Source organism: Schistocerca americana, chromosome 6, assembly GCF_021461395.2.
Source record: "Schistocerca americana isolate TAMUIC-IGC-003095 chromosome 6, iqSchAmer2.1, whole genome shotgun sequence".
NCBI classification, from domain to species: Eukaryota; Metazoa; Arthropoda; class Insecta; order Orthoptera; family Acrididae; genus Schistocerca; species Schistocerca americana.
Genome location: NC_060124.1, coordinates 330,218,850 through 330,237,042, shown reverse-complemented (window position 1 = coordinate 330,237,042; position 18,193 = coordinate 330,218,850). Strand labels below are relative to the sequence as shown.

General features: G+C 39.8%; 1 protein-coding gene across 1 annotated transcript in view; it reads right to left on the bottom strand.

The window, feature by feature from the left end:
- The window catches only part of LOC124619798, a 424,654-nt gene that overhangs the window by 38,961 nt on the left and 367,500 nt on the right, over positions 1-18,193 (bottom strand). Inside the window, exon 31 of the mRNA XM_047146390.1 lies at positions 16,367-16,497. Within this exon, the coding sequence (XP_047002346.1) occupies positions 16,367-16,497 (131 nt within the window). The remainder of the gene's footprint in view (positions 1-16,366; positions 16,498-18,193) is intronic.

Genomic DNA, 18,193 nt, shown 5'->3' with positions numbered 1-18,193 from the left:
GAAGTGAGTGCACAACAAGGAAGAGGCATGACACAGAGCAAAGCATGTCCCTACTGTTACATGCAGTACAAAAACCCACTTAATTTTATTCTTGTCCAAAATCTTGGAAGGGGTTGGTCCCACATACAGCAAAAATGTCAGGTTTTGCTGCCATCTTCTTTCTTTTCCTTTTTCTTGAATGTTTCATGTAGGTGTTATAACATAGAGGGCAGGCTCCCATTTTGGCAGCCAGCTCAGATTTAGTGCACTACTGTGGAGAGTATCAAAAAGTCTTGCACTGCATAGTGGCACCTTGCTGTGTTTGGGTACAGATCCATGTGTGCATTCATGTATTGCACAATAACCAACAAAGATAAGCAACCACTTTCTGCTACTTTCATTGTGAACTTTATGCTTTTGTATATGCTGTTGACGTGCTGCAGGAACTCCAGCAGGTTTTCTTACCTATGGAGACTCACCATGAAAGTGTTGTTCACATAGCTGTAGAATGGCTTTGGCTTGCTCTGAGCAGCTTCAGGCATATTTTCCCCAAAGTGTTCCATGTATAAGTTGGCAATCCCTGTTCATAGAACTGACCACCAAATTTAAAATAAGTGATGGTGAGCATGTATAAAAACTGTTCTATTGTGTCCTTCTCATAGTGCTTCTCCAGCAACTGTAGGGAGTCTTTTAGTGGTAACCAAATGAGATAATGTTAAAGCATGTTACCTCAGAGATATGACACAAACTCAGTTGAGTTTTTGATTTGCTGGACACAGTATTCCACCAGTGACTTTAGCAGCTTTGGTGAAAGTTTACTCAAAGTATAGGTCAGAGAATTTATGGTATCCATGGTCAGTTATAGTCATGCTTCCTTGCTGCATAATTTTTGGAGACCACAGAGACAAGGTGGTGCCAGTACTCAAAGATACAATGTTCTAATAGTCTTCTTGTATAAACCCAAATTGTAAAGGTGTGAGAGGGTCTTCCACATTGTTCCTAGTGTAGGCTTCCTTCCTAACTTTTTGTACACCAGACCTTGTACTAATGTCCCAGTTTTCCACCAGTTTTCTTGTATCTTTGTGAACTTTAAAATTTTTGCAATGAACTGAATAATCAAAGAAGTTTCAGACTTGCTGCCAGTTGTCATTAACTACAATACACAATATTTCAAACGGTCACCTGCCAGTCATCTTCAGATGAGCTGTTGATGACTTGATGGACTGCCTGAAGGTGACTGGCATGCATCCAGTTGAGGAACAGAGTACTGTAGTCGATGATGACTGGCAGCTTGCCTGAGATTTTCTGAGCATTGTTTTGGTCTGCTGCAATTTTGACCCAAAATGGACAAATTATAGCATCCAACCGGGTTCAGACATGTTTCTAGAATATGTCAAGTATCAGCAGGACATCTGTTGAAATATCTTTCTGAAACAAAGATTTCATTTGGCTCATTTTCTGGGAATAATTCATCAGAACAATTCACTGACAAAGTCTATATTCATATATGTCAGTAATGTGTTAGAGACTCTAGAAATGCTCACATTCTTGCTTCAGTAAATCTTAATCCACCTCTCTCTACATGAAAAACAGCATGGGACACGAAAGTGAACTAAAGTACCATTTGCAATATTCTACATGATAGACTCCAGAGATGTCATACAATAGACTGATGAAGCCACTTTCAAGAACAATGGTGCAATTATCCAAAATGCTCACTATTGGTCTGAAGAAAATTTTCTCTGGCTGTGCCAGCAAGACAATCAAATACCTGCAGCATGAGCACCTTGTGTGGATTTATTGATGACAAAGTTATTGGGCATTATTTTTTTGAAGTGAACAGTGCTCTGAATTTCTCAATCTGCACTGACAGGGTTGTTAGAAGGTGTTTCCCTAGCAATACAGTTGTTAATGTAGTTGCAGCAAGATAAGTGTCTACCACATTTCCGTTGGTGGCCAGGTATACTTTAAATAAATTTTTTTTATTGTAAGAGGATTCACAGAGGAAGGCCACCATAGTCCTCAGATTTAACTCACACTAGGTATTTCTTTCGTGTCTGCATCAAAGGCATTGTGCATCAACAGTAACCTAGAATGTGATGTGAGATATAAAATAAAGATTAGTGATCTGTACTTTGGGCATGATTGTGTTTAGAGCAATGCAGAAAGTATTTAGGACACCTAAAACAATAACTGAAAAAAGAATAATATAATATACTCCAATAAAAAAATGGAAACTACATGTTGGAATATCAACAACATAAGGAAAAGGACAGATTGCTAATCACTGTAAAGATGACATGTCTAGTTGCAGACAGGCACAACAAGAGGTCTATTACACATTTAGCTTTTGGCTAGTGTTCTTCAGAATAGGAACCACACACACATTCAATCACACAAGGAAGCACACCTCACACAGGTATGACCCCACCTCTGACACCTCCCAATGGAATGCAACTGTTACATGAATGAAAGCAGCAATATGGAGGGGGCAGGGAATGGGAAAGTGTAGCTAGGTACGGGTGGGTAAGAGAAGAGTGTTGACTCATAGATCACGCAGGGACTAGATGGAGGAATGACAAGATTGCCAACAGGCACAGTATTGTGAGGCTGTGGAGCAGGGAGTTGGGAAGGGAGGGAGTAGAAATGGGGAGCAGAAAAAGAGAGAAGTGGAGAAGGGGAAGGATGGATGGGTGTGTTGGCAGAGGGCGACACACAATGAGGGTGAGGGGACATAAACAGGGAAGAGGTAATGGACAGAGGGTGTGGAAACCATTGGGTGGAGGATGCAGGGACAGTAGGTTACCATAGGTTGAGGCTGGGATAATTTCGGGAGCAGAGAATGTGTTATAAGGATAACTTCTGACTGCACAGTTTAGAAAAGCTGGTAGTAGAGGAGAGGAGCCAGATGGCTTGGGTTGTGAAGCAGCCACTGAAATCAAGCATGTTATGTTCAGCTGCATGTGTTGTGCCACAGGGTGGTTTACTTTGCTCTTGGCCACAGTTTGGCAGTAACCATTCATCCTGCTGTATATCTAGCTGGCAGTTGTACCAATGTAAAAAGCTGTGCAATGATTGCTGCAGAGCTGGTATATGATGTGGTTGCTGTCACAGGTGACCCAATTTGTGATGGGGTAGGACAAGCATATGACAGTATTGGAATAGGAAGTGCCAAGTGTAGGGACTGGGCAGATCTTGCACCTGGGTCTTCTACAGGTATATGATACCTGTGGCCAAGGGTTGGGTTCAGAGTGGCATAGGGATAGACTAGGAAGTTGTGGAGGCTGGGCAGGCAACAGAACACAATTTCAGAAGGAGTGATAGAAGATCTTTCATAGGATGTTCCTCATTTCAATGCATGATGATAGGTAATCAAAGTCCTGACAAAGGATATGGTTCAGTTTTTTCCTTTCTCTGGTGATGTTGGGTAATGAAGGGGGCACTCCTTTGTAGCTTGTTCTCAGGATGGTGAGAGGATTTGGGATGTGTGCAGAAATGGCACAGGAGATCCGTTTGCAAACTAGGTTTGGGGGGTAGTTCCTGTCTGTGAAGGCCTCAGTGAGACATTCAACCCACTGGGCAAGGGAATTCATGTCGTTGCAGATACACTGTCCCAGCCAGGTTGTATGGGTATGGAAGGGATGACAGCTGTTGAAATGCAGGTACTGTTGGTGGTTGATTGGTTTAATGTGGACAGAGGTGGGGATGGAGCCTTCAGAGAGGAGAAAGTCAACCTACAGGAAGGTGCAAGATGGGTTGAGGAGAACCAGGCAAAGTAGATAGGAGAGGGGGTGTTGAGGTTATGAAGGAATGAGGATAGGGTGTCTTGACCCTGAGTCCAGATCATGAAAATATCATTAAAGAACCTGAGACAGTCTATTGGTTTGGCATTTTGGGAGACTAGGAATGTCTTCTCTAATTGGCCCATAAACAGATTGGCATATGAGGTGCACACAAGTGCAACTCAGATGCACATGACCACTGCAGTCCTGTGTAAGGGTTTGTGCATGTGTTGTCTAATTCTGATGAAGGCGTTTTTGACCAAAAGCTTACTTGTTTGACAGTTTTTGTTGTGCCTATCTGCAACTCAGTATCTCCGCTGTATGGTGAGGAGCAATCTATCCTTTTCATGATATTTTTGTTATCCCATCCTGCATTTTCCATTGTTTAAAAGTTGAATGTAATGTATATATATTTTCCCCAGAATGAGATTTCCATTCTGCAGTGGAGTGTGCACTGCTATGAAACTTCCTAGCAGATTAAAACTGTGTGCCAGATCAAGACTCGAACTTGGGACCTTTGCCTTTCGCGTGAAAGGCAACGGTCTCGAGTTCGAGTCTCGGTCCGGCACACAGTTTTAATCTGCCAGGAAGTTTTATATATATTGTGTTAATATATGCTATTTTTAGTTTGTCAGGGCGTTGCCCATATTTCTGTTGTAGTTATGCTCTGTGCTGATATATATGGCACGCTTGCATATACAATCAACTTGTACTCAACTATAGCAGAGGGTTCACTTCCTGCTACCACAGATAGACTTGTTTTGATTTGACTGCGCTGTAACTGTGTTGCAGGTTGTATCTGTGCACTGAGTAATTAATACATGAATGATTAAACAGAAACATTGGTGCTGGATGCTTATTTAAAGACAAGTACATGAGAGCATATTAAATGAAGTGTATGTTTTTGATTGTTATTGTTTCATTCAAGCAAACATCTGCAGGTCAGAGAAGAAGTTTGAGTACTAATTGTGGGAAGCTGTCCAACAAAATTAAGTTTAATAGATCCAACACTAAAGAAAATATATGGTCACATCTGCACCCGAGCAAGTAGCATCACTATGGTCTGGTGCAACCAACCCACAATTGTAAAAAATATTCTTGGAAAATCAGACAAGTAAAATCTTTATTTTGGAGCAAGATTTTGACCGGTTTTCTACTTTGCATCTTCTTGTGAAGTACATGAATAGAGTCTGCACAGGATATGGTGGCCAATGCACATGGACGAATTTTCAACCAAAATGCTGGGTGAGTTCATTTGTTTGTTCGGAAGGGGAAGCCTACATTGTTTGCCCACTTTGGCTGTTCAGTGATGTGCTACAATGACAGAGTCAAGGTGCATGCCCTGTGATCTTTCCCAAATGATTTTATGGAAACTACTTGGGATTTTTTTTTCTTATAGCTTTAGATGTCAACTTCATGATGACATTCCCATCATTTTGTTAATGGTCATGTTTATTGTGATATTTGCATTTAAGTGAAATTCAAAAAGTGTACAATGAAAAATAGGGGTCACGACAAATTTGCATTTGTTGCATTTTACATAATATGTTGCTGTGTATAAAATTTAGTTAACACATGGAAGTTTTTTTAGACTTTGTGATCCCACAAGCCAAAAATAAAGCCAGAATGATACATCCACTATGTTCTTAATATTTTATAAATGTTTTGAGATATCAAAATGAGATTTTCACAAATAATAGCATGCAAAGAGGTGAATATTTTTCCATGTGGTTATTATGCAAAACATTATTATCTACTGTGTTATTCTACTAGCTACAGACTTTTTTGATGAAAAGTTGTAATTTTTAAGGACCATCGATAGCTGTTGAAATGAGACCTGCTGTGGGTTTTGTAACAACGTAAATGAAGACAGTACATGTTTATTTTTGTACTGAGGATGTGCTTTTTCACAAGCTATTGGCAAAAGAGACAGATTTTAACATGGCAACAAGAGAAATGTAGGTTTTACTCAAAATTTGCCGCTCATGATAGTTCTCTGAAAGTTACAAATGGTTAACAAGAAAGGTGAAAATAAATCGCTGCTTTCATTACATTTTCATTGGAATTCTTTTTAGATACTAACCAAAGCAGAGGTGGCAGCAGACCTTTTTGAATGGTTATGACATAAGTATAGGAGCTGTGTGTCATGGGTGAATGCACTCAGGAGGAGGCTGCTAAACTGCTCTATGCAATACCAATGCATGTCCATCACTGTGTACAGACAGAACATACTCTCACCAATAAAGACAACAAAACCCCATTCCACACTCTACTCAACTCTTTCACAGTACCAGAAAACTAATCCCCTGTTGGAAGAAATGCTGTGATCCTTCTATGTGCCAAAAATAATGAAAAACTAACACCTTTAGTGAGAAACATTTTAACTGAGTTAGAGAGACTCATCACTGGATCCAGTTGGTGAGAGGTTCTCTTCATTAAATGGAGATTAGAAAATCTCAAGCCTGGGACTACAATAGGCCAAGTGAACCATGAAATGGATCAGTGTGGTATGTAACAAATGAACACACAGGAGCAGTCAAATTAATTTCATGAAGATGGAACCATTAGTACAGAATTGATCAATAATTTTAATTTTAATCATCCTTTTCTTCCATTTCTTTAAAATTGTTTAATCTACTAAAACATCATATTTTAATGTTATAACTATTTTATGGTAACTATATCAATTGTAAGAAAATGAAGAGAAGGAAAATTTGTAGGGAAATACGGACTGGAAGTGGTGGGGATGGGGGTGGTGGTGGGGGTTGGGGGGGGGGGGGGAGGAAAAAAATGAAAGACGAACCTGCCTGATAGAATTTTGCATACAACATAATGAAATCATTGCTATAAGTTTGTTTAAGATTAATGTAAGTAGGTTGTATATGTGGAAGAGATCTGAAACCAACAGAAGGTTTCAGATTGATTAGCTAATGGTAAGGCAGAGATTGAAAAATAAGATTTTAAATTATAAGACATTTTCAGGGGTAGATGTTGAATCTGACCATTTATTCATTACAAACTGTAGATAAAAGCTTAAGAAATTGCAAAAAGTTTGGAAATTGAGGAGATGAAACCTGAATAAATTGATAGAACCAGAGGCTATTGAGAGTTTCAGAGAGAGCAATAGGTAAATTTTCACTGAAACAAGAGCAGAGTGTACAGTAGTGGACAAATAGTGGCTTTCAGAGATGAAACAGTAGGGCAGCAGATGAACATATAAGTAAAAAGACAAGGCCAAGTACAAATCTACAGATATCGTTGATGATGTTGCATTTAATTGACAAAAGGGGAAATTATAAAAATGAAGCAGGGAAAAGGGAATATATGCGTCTAAAAAATGAGACTGACAGAAAGTGCAATAGGTCTAAACAGCAAGCTAGAGGACAAATTCAATGCATGGAAGCATGTACAGCTAGGGGAAAAAAAGGTATCACACATAGGAAGGTTAGAGAGACCTTTGGGGAAAAGATGAGCAACTGTACGAATATCGAGATCTCAGGTGGCAAGCCAGTAATAAGCAAAAAAGAGAAAACTGAAAAGTGGAAGGGATATATAGAGTCAATCTACAAGGGAAATGGACTTTAACACAACGTTATAAATAAAAAAGAGGATGATGACTGAAAGACCTTAGTCAAAACAAAGTCCCTCAAGGAGACAGAATTCCTTCAGAACTATTCCACTTGGTGCGCAAGATGTATGAGACAGACAAAATACCCTCAGACAGTAATAATTCCACGGAAAGCAGGTACTGACAAGTGTTAATGCCACTGAACTATTAGTTTAATAAGTCATGGTTGCATAATACTGAAATGAATTATTTACAGAAGCCGACCTCAGTGAAGATAATTTTGGGCTTCAGAGAAATGTAAGACCATGTGAGACAGTACTGACCTTACATCTTATCTTACAAGACAGGTTAAAGAACGGCAAACCTACATTTACAGGATCTGTAGACTTGCATAAAGCTTTTGACAATGTTGAGTGGAATACACTCTTTGAAATTCTGAAGGTAACAGGGATAAAAATCAGGAAGTGAAAGGCTATATACAGCTTGTACAGAAACCAGACTGCTGTTATAACAGTCAGAGATGTAAAAGGCAAGCAGCAGTTGGGAAAAATGACACAAGTTGTAGCCTATCCCCAGTGTTATTCAATCTGTACAATGAGTAACCATAAAGGTAAAATGGAGAAATCTGGAAAAGGAAATAAAATTTAGGGAGAATACATTAAAACTTGGGGGTCTGCTGATGACATTGTAATTCTGTCAGAGACAGCAAAGAAATTGGAAAAGCATTTGAACAAAATAGATAGCATACTGAAAAGAGATTATAACATGAGCCTCAATAAAAGTAAAATAAGAGCAATGGAATTTAATCAAATAAAATTAGGTGATGCTGTGGGAATTAGATTAGCAAATGTAGTTGTAGATGAGATTTATTATTTGGGCAGTGAAATAACTGATGATGTCCAAAGTAGAGAGAATATAAAATGCAGTCTAGCTGTAGCAAGGAAAGAATTTCTGAAAAAAGGATTTGTTAACATCTAATGTCAATTTCAGTGTCAGAAAGTCTTCTCTGAAGGTATTTGTTTGGAGTGTAGCCTGGTATGGAACAGAAACAACAACAATTAGAGATTAGATTAGATTAGATTAGCACTTGTTCCATAGATCATGAATATGACACTTCGTAATGATGTGGAACGTGTCAGGTTAATAAAAGATGTCTATACAAGATATTACATGACACTTTATTTATTTGTTTATTTAATTTTTGGTGGGGGTTGGGGAAATTACCCACTTACTATATCCAAAAATTCATCTAATGAGTAGAAGGAGTTGCCATTCAGAAATTCTTTTAATTTCCTTTTAAATGCTATATGGCTATCTGTTAGACTTTTGATGCTATTAGGTAAGTGACCAAAGACTTTTGTGGCAGCATAATTTACCCTCTTCTGAGCCAAAGTTAGATTTAACCTTGAGTAGTGAAGATCATCCTTTCTCCTAGTGTTGTAGCCATGTACACTGCTATTACTTTTGAATTCGTTTGGATTGTTAATAACAAATTTCATAAGTGAATATACAGGGTGTTTCAAAAATGACTGGTATATTTGAAACGGCAATAAAAACTAAACGAGCAGCGATAGAAATACACCGTTTGTTGCAATATGCTTGGGACAACAGTACATTTTCAGGCGGACAAACTTTCGAAATTACAGTAGTTACAATTTTCAACAACAGATGGCACTGCAAGTGATGTGAAAGATATAGAAGACAACGCAGTCTGTGGGTGCGCCATTCTGTACGTCGTCTTTCTGCTGTAAGCGTGTGCTGTTCACAACGTGCAAGTGTGCTGTAGACAACGTGGTTTATTCCTTAGAACAGAGGATTTTTCTGGTGTTGGAATTCCACCGTCTAGAACACAGTGTTGTTGCAACAAGACGAAGTTTTCAACGGAGGTTTAATGTAACCAAAGGACCGAAAAGCGATACAATAAAGGATCTGTTTGAAAAATTTCAACAGACTGGGAACGTGACGGATGAACGTGCTGGAAAGGTAGGGCGACCGCGTACGGCAACCACAGAGGGCAACGCGCAGCTAGTGCAGCAGGTGATCCAACAGCGGCCTCGGGTTTCCGTTCGCCGTGTTGCAGCTGCGGTCCAAATGACGCCAACGTCCACGTATCGTCTCATGTGCCAGAGTTTACACCTCTATCCATACAAAATTCAAACGTGGCAACCCCTCAGCGCCGCTACCATTGCTGCACGAGAGACATTCGCTAACGATATAGTGCACAGGATTGATGACGGCGATATGCATGTGGGCAGCATTTGGTTTACTGACGAAGCTTATTTTTACCTGGATGGCTTCGTCAATAAACAGAACTGGCGCATATGGAGAACCGAAAAGCCCCATGTTGCAGTCCCATCGACCCTGCATCCTCAAAAAGTACTGGTCTGGGCCGCCATTTCTTCCAAAGGAATCATTGGCCCATTTTTCAGATCCGAAACGATTACTGCATCACGCTATCTGGACATTCTTCATGAATTTGTGGTGGTACAAACTGCCTTAGACGACACTGCGAACACCTCGTGGTTTATGCAAGATGGTGCCCGGCCACATTGCACGGCCGACGTCTTTAATTTCCTGAATGAATATTTCGATGATCGTGTGATTGCTTTGGGCTATCTGAAACATACAGGAGGTGGCATGGATTGGCCTCCCTATTCGCCAGACATGAACCCCTGTGACTTCTTTCTGTGGGGACACTTGAAAGACCAGGTGTACCGCCAGAATCCAGAAACAATTGAACAGCTGAAGCAGTACATCTCATCTGCATGTGAAGCCATTCCGCCAGACACGTTGTCAAAGGTTTCTGGTAATTTCATTCAGAGACTACGCCATATTATTGCTACGCATGGTGGATATGTGGAAAATATCGTACTATAGAGTTTCCCAGACCGCAGCGCCATCTGTTGTTGAAAATTGTAACTACTGTAATTTCGAAAGTTTGTCTGCCTGAAAATGTACTGTTGTCCCAAGCATATTGCAACAAACGGTGTATTTCTATCACTGCTCGTTTAGTTTTTATTGTCGTTTCAAATATACCGGTCATTTTTGAAACACCCTGTATATAAAGGAAACATTCCATGTGGGAAAAATTATATATAAAAACAAAGATGAGGTGACTTACCGAACGAAAGTGCTGGCAGGTCGATAGACACACAAACAAACACAAACATACACACAAAATTCAAGCTTCCCTCTTTCCTGATGAGGCAACAGTTTGTTGCGAAAGCTTGAATTTTGTGTGTATGTTTGTGTTTGTTTGTGTGTCTATCGACATGCCAGCGCTTTCGTTCGGTAAGTCACCTCATCTTTGTTTTTTTATATATATATAGTGAGGCTACAGTGAAGATCTCTAGCTCTTTAAATAAGTGACTGCAGGAAGATCTTGGATGAGCTCCAGCAAGTATTCTGATTACACACAATAAGCAGTTCAGACAAAAAGAGTACGAAGCTTTTGAAATGTGGTGCTGTAGAAGAATGCCATAGATTATATGGGTAGAGAGCATAACTACTGAGTAGATAATGGTTTGAATTGGGAAGAAAAGAAATTTATAGCACAACTTTACTAAATAAAGTACTGGTTGGTAGGATATGCTTTGAGCCATCAAGGAATATTCAGTTTGGTACTGAGGGAAGAGTGGGGACTAAAAGTTGTAGAGGGAGCTCAAGGGATGAAAACAGTAACCAGCTTCAAGTAGATGTTTATTGCTGTAGTTACTTAGAGATGAAGAAACTGGCACAGGATAGACTAGCTTGAAAAGCTGCATCAAACCTGACTATTGACTAAAGATCACAATAACAATATCAATTGTTATCTGACAAATGAAGAGAGGGAGAGGAGGAATCAACATCTATGGCATAAGAATTTTTTAAAAGAAAGAACATGAATAAGACATTAATAACACAAGGACATTTTTCTTCAATAGTGAGTTTTTGCAAAACATGAAATAACTGGAAAATCTGTTCACAGTCTTTGTTCTTTCATGGTTCAGTTATGTAAGTTCAATGAATTTTTTAGATGTAGTTGTTTCTACGCAATAGCACACCACATAATAGTAACTCTTTCTTAGCATGTGTCACATATGCAGGAGATCTGCTGTGCTGGTGTATCCCGTCCATTTCACTCTGTTTTTGTTATTTTTGGGTTTAAAAGAATTGTCTTGCCTGTTGAACTTGCTATTCTGGAAAAATTTGGTGACTGGGTTTGCAACAGAGTTGTCCTTCATTCTCATTACTTGACCATGTCAGTGAAGATGAGCTTTCCTCACTTTATCTATAACTGGAACCCAACAAGCTCCTTCACCATTTGGTTATTTTGAGTCATTCTGAAAGTCCATCAAATAATATTTGCCTCCACTGTGCGAATAGTTGCCTCATTCTTTTCCACATTTGGATCGCACTCTGCATCTTAAATGGCTGCTGGTCAGACTGTGGGCTTTTAAATTTTTACCTACAGATGTCGGGAAATCTTTTTTATCACAGAGTACTCTTGTAACTTGTATCCACTTGAGTCAGACTGAGTTTATCCTCAATCCGATATCAGAAGTGACATTATAGTTTGAAGTCACAATGGATCCACGTATTTAAAATTCATGGGCTGCTGCAAGTTTTGGTAATTGATTCTGATAGTACCACTGATTTGGGTGCCACATTCCAGGTATTCAGTCTTTGGGGTATTAAGGCACAGCTGATTCTCAGCCAGCCTGTTCATTCAAGTTTATACCTCATGCTGGAGTTCAAGACATGTTTGTTGGGCTAGGATCACATCATCCACATAATGAAGTGTACAAGAATGTGGTGTTTGTAAGTCAACCACTGTTCTATCCCTTCAGAGGATGCATGATGGTGGTGATAGGGCAGAGACTTGCTAAACACTAAAAGTGATAACAAAAGGTGCAGTAATTCCAGCTGGGCTCAGGACCACACAAGTGGTATTACAATACCGAAGCTGTACCTGGCTCACATAGACCTCCAGGACTTCATGACAATGAAGAGTTTGCCAGATGAGGTCATGTGAGAATCAATTAATGCATTTTCTACGTCCAGAAATGCAATGTGCACTCATTTCTGTTTCTCCCTATGCTTTGCTATCAATAGACATGTGGTATGGATTTCATAGATAATGCCATGGTCCTTAATGGATCCAGACTCTGTGGATGTTACTGTGACTATTCCTCTGAGTCTACTGTCCAGCATGCATTCAAATATTATCAGTGTGTGGTAGAGAACTCAAACAGGATAGTAAGTTGAGCAGACACTCACATCGCCTGTACCCTACAAGACTGAAACTGTTGTGATAATTGTCCATGTGCAAGAAAGTTTGTTCTCAGTAGTTATCTGGTTGAAAAGTGTGGCAAGGACTTCTGAAACAGACATTGCAGACATTAACCAGATTTCCACAGCTACATCATCTGAGTGAGCTGCTTAACCATTTTTCATCTTCCTGATGGCAATCACAACTTCCTCAGCTGTAATTAGGTACATGATCCAGAGATAGAACCAGAATTGGTGATTGGTGGAGGTGCAAATTCTTTGTTGCTGACATCAGCAAAATAGTCTGATCATCACTGGAGATGGCTTGTTTGATCTCATCACTGTTTATTGTTGGCTCCATTGATATGCATGACAAGCCCAGTTCCCTGGGTTGAGCAGTTCTGTGACATCCCAAGGCAATAAATGTCGTTTTTTCCTGACAGCAGATCACAATGATTGTACAGATCCTGACAGTGCCAGACTTTTTCAGCATCCACTGCTCTTTCTGCTGCTAATTTTTGGAGTCAATATCACTGAAAGTATCAAGAAATGTACCATCAGGTTTTAAAGATTATCTTTTTTTCCTTGACCACTTTCTGATTTTCAACATTCTGCTACCAGGTTTGTTTAGCAATATATTTTTGGATTGTTTTTGTCGAAGTTACTGATCTGGTCTGATGTATCTTTTTGCAGTAACTTTTCATACGTCTTCCATTGATTCATCTGGGTTAATTGAGAAGGCTGTCATAAATGTGTTCTGTTGAGAATCCCTTCTCCATCATATGATTTCTCCCCGACCAATCCTAAGTTTTTTGGGTTGTCTGGAACTAAGTGGTTTTGGGGCAACACTGTTGTATAAAATTGCTATGGTACTTGTCACCATCTTCAGATATCCCTGTGAAATCATCTGGTAAGTGATCTGAGTAGCATGACCTTTACTGGTCTAGGGATATGTGTTAGTCTTATCTTGAAGTATGTCTTGGGGATAACTATGTCATATGCCTCAGCACTGTCCACTATGTGACATACATCATAATTTTGCCGGTCAAGGCCATATCCTACATCACATCACTCATACCTTCTCACTAAGAAAACGATAACAGTAAACTATGATTATCTAAATAGTAGATAGATACGCTAATGTCATTACCAGTCCAAAACTCAGATGATAATGCTGGAATGGAAGACACAGCATATCCTAATCCATTTTATTTAAGAAAAATTATTTTCTGTGCCTGTTTAGGTGTCTTCAGTCGATAGCACTCTGTAAGGTCACTCCACAGGATTACAGTTGAAGAATACTAATAAACTGATAGGCAGAGGAAAGGTGCATTCTGAATGATGGGCATGGTAGATAAGTGGTCTTTTGTGGTGTATCTACTACAAGTTAAGATTAATTGCAAACAATAATGTGTTTTCTCTTCAAAGTCATCCTGAACATATTTAAATGTTACATGGATGAACAGTTACCATGAGGGTAGCACGTTTCAGAAAGGGACATGATACTAGAGCACAAGAAGTAAAAATAAGGTGAATTATGAACAGAAACTAGAAAACAGCTCTTAATGTCAGAGAATGCACTACCTGACAGTGTAAACCAGTAAAAATGGCACGAAGTACAGGGATTTGTGTGAACTGAGGACATTTGATACTGGTAATTAGAAACCAATATGAAAATCAAAAGCCTACATTAAGACTACAGCATGAACATAACAAAAACACTTGATGTATGGTTCAAATGGCTCTGAGCACTATGGGACTTAACATCTGAGGTCATCAGTCCCCTAGATGTAGAACTACTTAAACCTAACGAACCTAAGGACATCACACACATCCATGCCTGAGGCAGGATTCGAACCTGCGACCATAGCAGCAGCGCAGTTCCGGACTGAAGTGCCTAGAATCGCTCGGCCGCAGCGGCCAACTATACTTAATGTAGTGATGGTTGAGTGTAATAACAAAATGGTAGAAATGCATTAGTTTCAGATGGTAACAAAAAAAATCCAGTTCAAATAAATTTAAAGAGTGTACAGAATATGCTATTTCAAAAGGCTTATACAGGCAATAAGCAAATAGCAATAAAAAAGATCACTGCTTTGAAATGGGGATATGAAAAATTAAAATGATCTGTGTTTGTCCAGTTGGGGAGATACTTCTAATTTAACATGCAATATTTCGACAGTGGATTCAACTGCCTTATTCAAATGCTATGAATAGTGGTTTATACAATCTCTGCTTGAATTTTCACTTGTACAAACCTGTTTAAGTTTCATAATTGTCAAACCAAGTTACCAGCGGCTTCCTTCTTGTTTATGATACATGGGCATACGTACACATGATTATGTTAGATCTTTGTGGCAGCATGCTGACAGACGTCAGCTTACTAGTGTCATCCTCAGCAGCCTACAGATGATTCAGAGGTGGCACTGGTTTGAAGTAGTTGTCCTCACAGCACTCAGCCAGTAGCTGAAAATGTGATGAACATTCAGAGCATTGGACATCCTTTTCGAGTGAGTCCTGGAGTGGCTGAACAACCATATGAAAAGAGTTGCCGAACAGCTCATGGATCCTTGTCTTCTGGAAAGGTTGATGACTGCAGATGATTATTTTGGTGTAGTGGTGATACCATATGTGTTATTATCTTGCTGGCAAACAATGTTTTCTGTCACTCAGTCATGACAATGGCTGCTGAAGATATTCATCTGTACTACTATATTTGCTGGAAAATGCACTGTCAACTGACAGGTTGCTATCAGATATGTAGTATGGTGGAATTGGAAATCATTCTCAACTGCTGATCATGAATTATTCCTGATGAAATGTGGCAGCTGACTGCTGTCATTCCATATGTGCTGAGAAATACTATAAACATCACCTCAGAGGAGTTGTCCATAATCTCATTTTACATGTGGTTCTTGAAGATGTGGATAAGGTACTCAGCCTCGAGTGTAATGTCTTGACATGTAATGCACGGCCACATGAAAGTAACAGAATGCACAGAATATTCTGGAAGTATCTGTTATTTGTCACATTTGTAGAAGGAAGACGTTTGATGGCCAGTATCTTGTTTTAAATGGAAGCATGTTGACAGTTTAGGAATGGCTAAAACAATTGTTGACCATCTAAAACTACACAGTTTGGAATTGGGCCCAATTTATCCAATGTACACATGGTGACAAATGTCAGGTAATGAACTGAAAGAGTCTGTGCTGATGCATAGAACAAGCCTTGTCACATTCTGGCAATTACAAAAAGGACTCCTTTCCTACAAAGGTTGTTTAGCAGTTGCAAAATAATATTTCATGGGATTGATTTAAAATAATAATGATTTTTTCAGAGGAAGCACTGCAATTCTTTAAAGATGCATGAGGTGGTAAGTGTGGTAATACATAATGAACACAGTTACACTGATTGAATATTTGTGCTGTTGAAATTTTTACCCTGTATTTGAGTTAATGCCTCAGCAGTTTGCATCTTGAGCCCACTATAACATTTAGGACAAGACAAGCTTTTTCTATACAAAATATACAAACACATTCACAGAAATTGGATGATTACCTTGAAAAATAGTGCAGGGTAGAAACATTCAAAAGATACTATTGAATAATTTACTATTCTACAGGATATCAAAACTGAAAAACATATACCATATGTTCATGTCTTATATGAAAATTTGTAAACAACTAGAAATTTTAATTTAATAAAAATCTACGACATTAAATAATACTGTATGAATCTGTACATCAGTTGTTACAGTGTAAGCCATATGACACAAATTAAATTTTACCTGTACCATCTGCATGTGCTTCTTTTCTGTGCGTCTTCTCACAAATATGGCAGTTGCTATGGCGGTGACAACAGCTGCTGAGGTTACAACCACTGTCCCACTAACAGCATACACAACTGCATATTGTTCCTCTGAAAGACAGCGGTTGATATATTTTAGCACACTGCCGTACATGCACTGAAATAACAAGTAAATGAACAAAAATGAACTTAAGACAAGACTTGAGCATTTAGGGTCATATATATATATATATATATATATATATATATATATATATATATATATATATATATATATATATATATAAAGAAAGATGATGAAACTTACCAAACAAAAGCGCTGGCAGGTCGATAGACACACAAACAAACACAAACATACACACAAAATTCTAGCTTTCGCAACCAATGGTTGCCTCGTCAGGAAAGAGGGAAGGAGAAGGAAAGACAAAAGGATATGGTTTTAAGGGAGAGGGTAAGGAGTCATTCCAATCCCGGGAGCGGAAAGACTTACCTTAGGGGGAAAAAAGGACAGGTATACACTCGCACACACACACATATCCATCCACACATACACAGACACAAGCAGACATTTGTAAAGGCAAAGAGTTTGGGCCGAGATGTCAGTCGGGGCGGATGTACAGAGGCAAAGATGAAGTTGAAAGACAGGTGAGGTATGAGCGGCGGCAAATTGAAATTAGAAATTAGCGGAGATTGAGGCCTGGCGGATAGCGAGAAGAAAGGATATGCTGAAGGGCAAGTTCCCATCTCCAGAGTTCTGACAGGTTGGTGTTAGTGGGAAGTATCCAGATAACCCGGACGGTGTAACACTGTGCCAAGATGTGCTGGCCGTGCACCAAGGCATGTTTAGCCACAGGGTGATCCTCATTACCAACAAACACTGTCTGCCTGTGTCCATTCATGCGAATGGACAGTTTGTTGCTGGTCATTCCCACATAGAACGCTTCACAGTGTAGGCAGGTCAGTTGGTAAATCACGTGGGTGCTTTCACACGTGGCTCTGCCTTTGATCGTGTACACCTTCCGGGTTACAGGACTGGAATAGGTGGTGGTGGGAGGGTGCATGGGACAGGTTTTACACCGGGGGCAGTTACAGGGGTAGGAGCCAGAGGGTAGGGAAGGTGGTTTGGGGATTTCATAGGGATGAACTAAGAGGTTGCGAAGGTTAGGTGGACGGCGGAAAGACACTCTTGGTGGAGTGGGGAGGATTTCATGAAGGATGGATCTCATTTCAGGGCAGGATTTGAGGAAGTCGTATCCCTGCTGGAGAGCCACATTCAGAATCTGATCCAGTCCCGGAAAGTATCCTGTCACAAGTGGGGCACTTTTGGGGTTCTTCTGTGGAAGGTTCCGGGTTTGAGGAGATGAGGATGTGGCTCTGGTTATTTGCTTCTGTACCAGGTCGGGAGGGTAGTTACGGGATGCAAAAGCTGTTTTCAGGTTGTTGGTGTAATGGTTCAAGGATTCCGGACTGGAGCAGATTCGTTTGCCACGAAGACCTAGGCTGTAGGGAAGGGACCGTTTGATGTGGAATGGGTGGCAGCTGTCATAATGGAGGTACTGTTGCTTGTTGGTGGGTTTAATGTGGACGGACGTGTGAAGCTGGCCATTGGACAGGTGGAGGTCAACGTCAAGGAAAGTGGCATGGGATTTGGAGTAGGACCAGGTGAATCTGATGGAACCAAAGGAGTTAAGGTTGGAGAGGAAATTCTGGAGTTCTTCTTCACTGTGAGTCCAGATCACGAAAATGTCATCAATAAATCTGTACCAAACTTCGGGTTGGCAGGCCTGGGTAACCAAGAAGGCTTCCT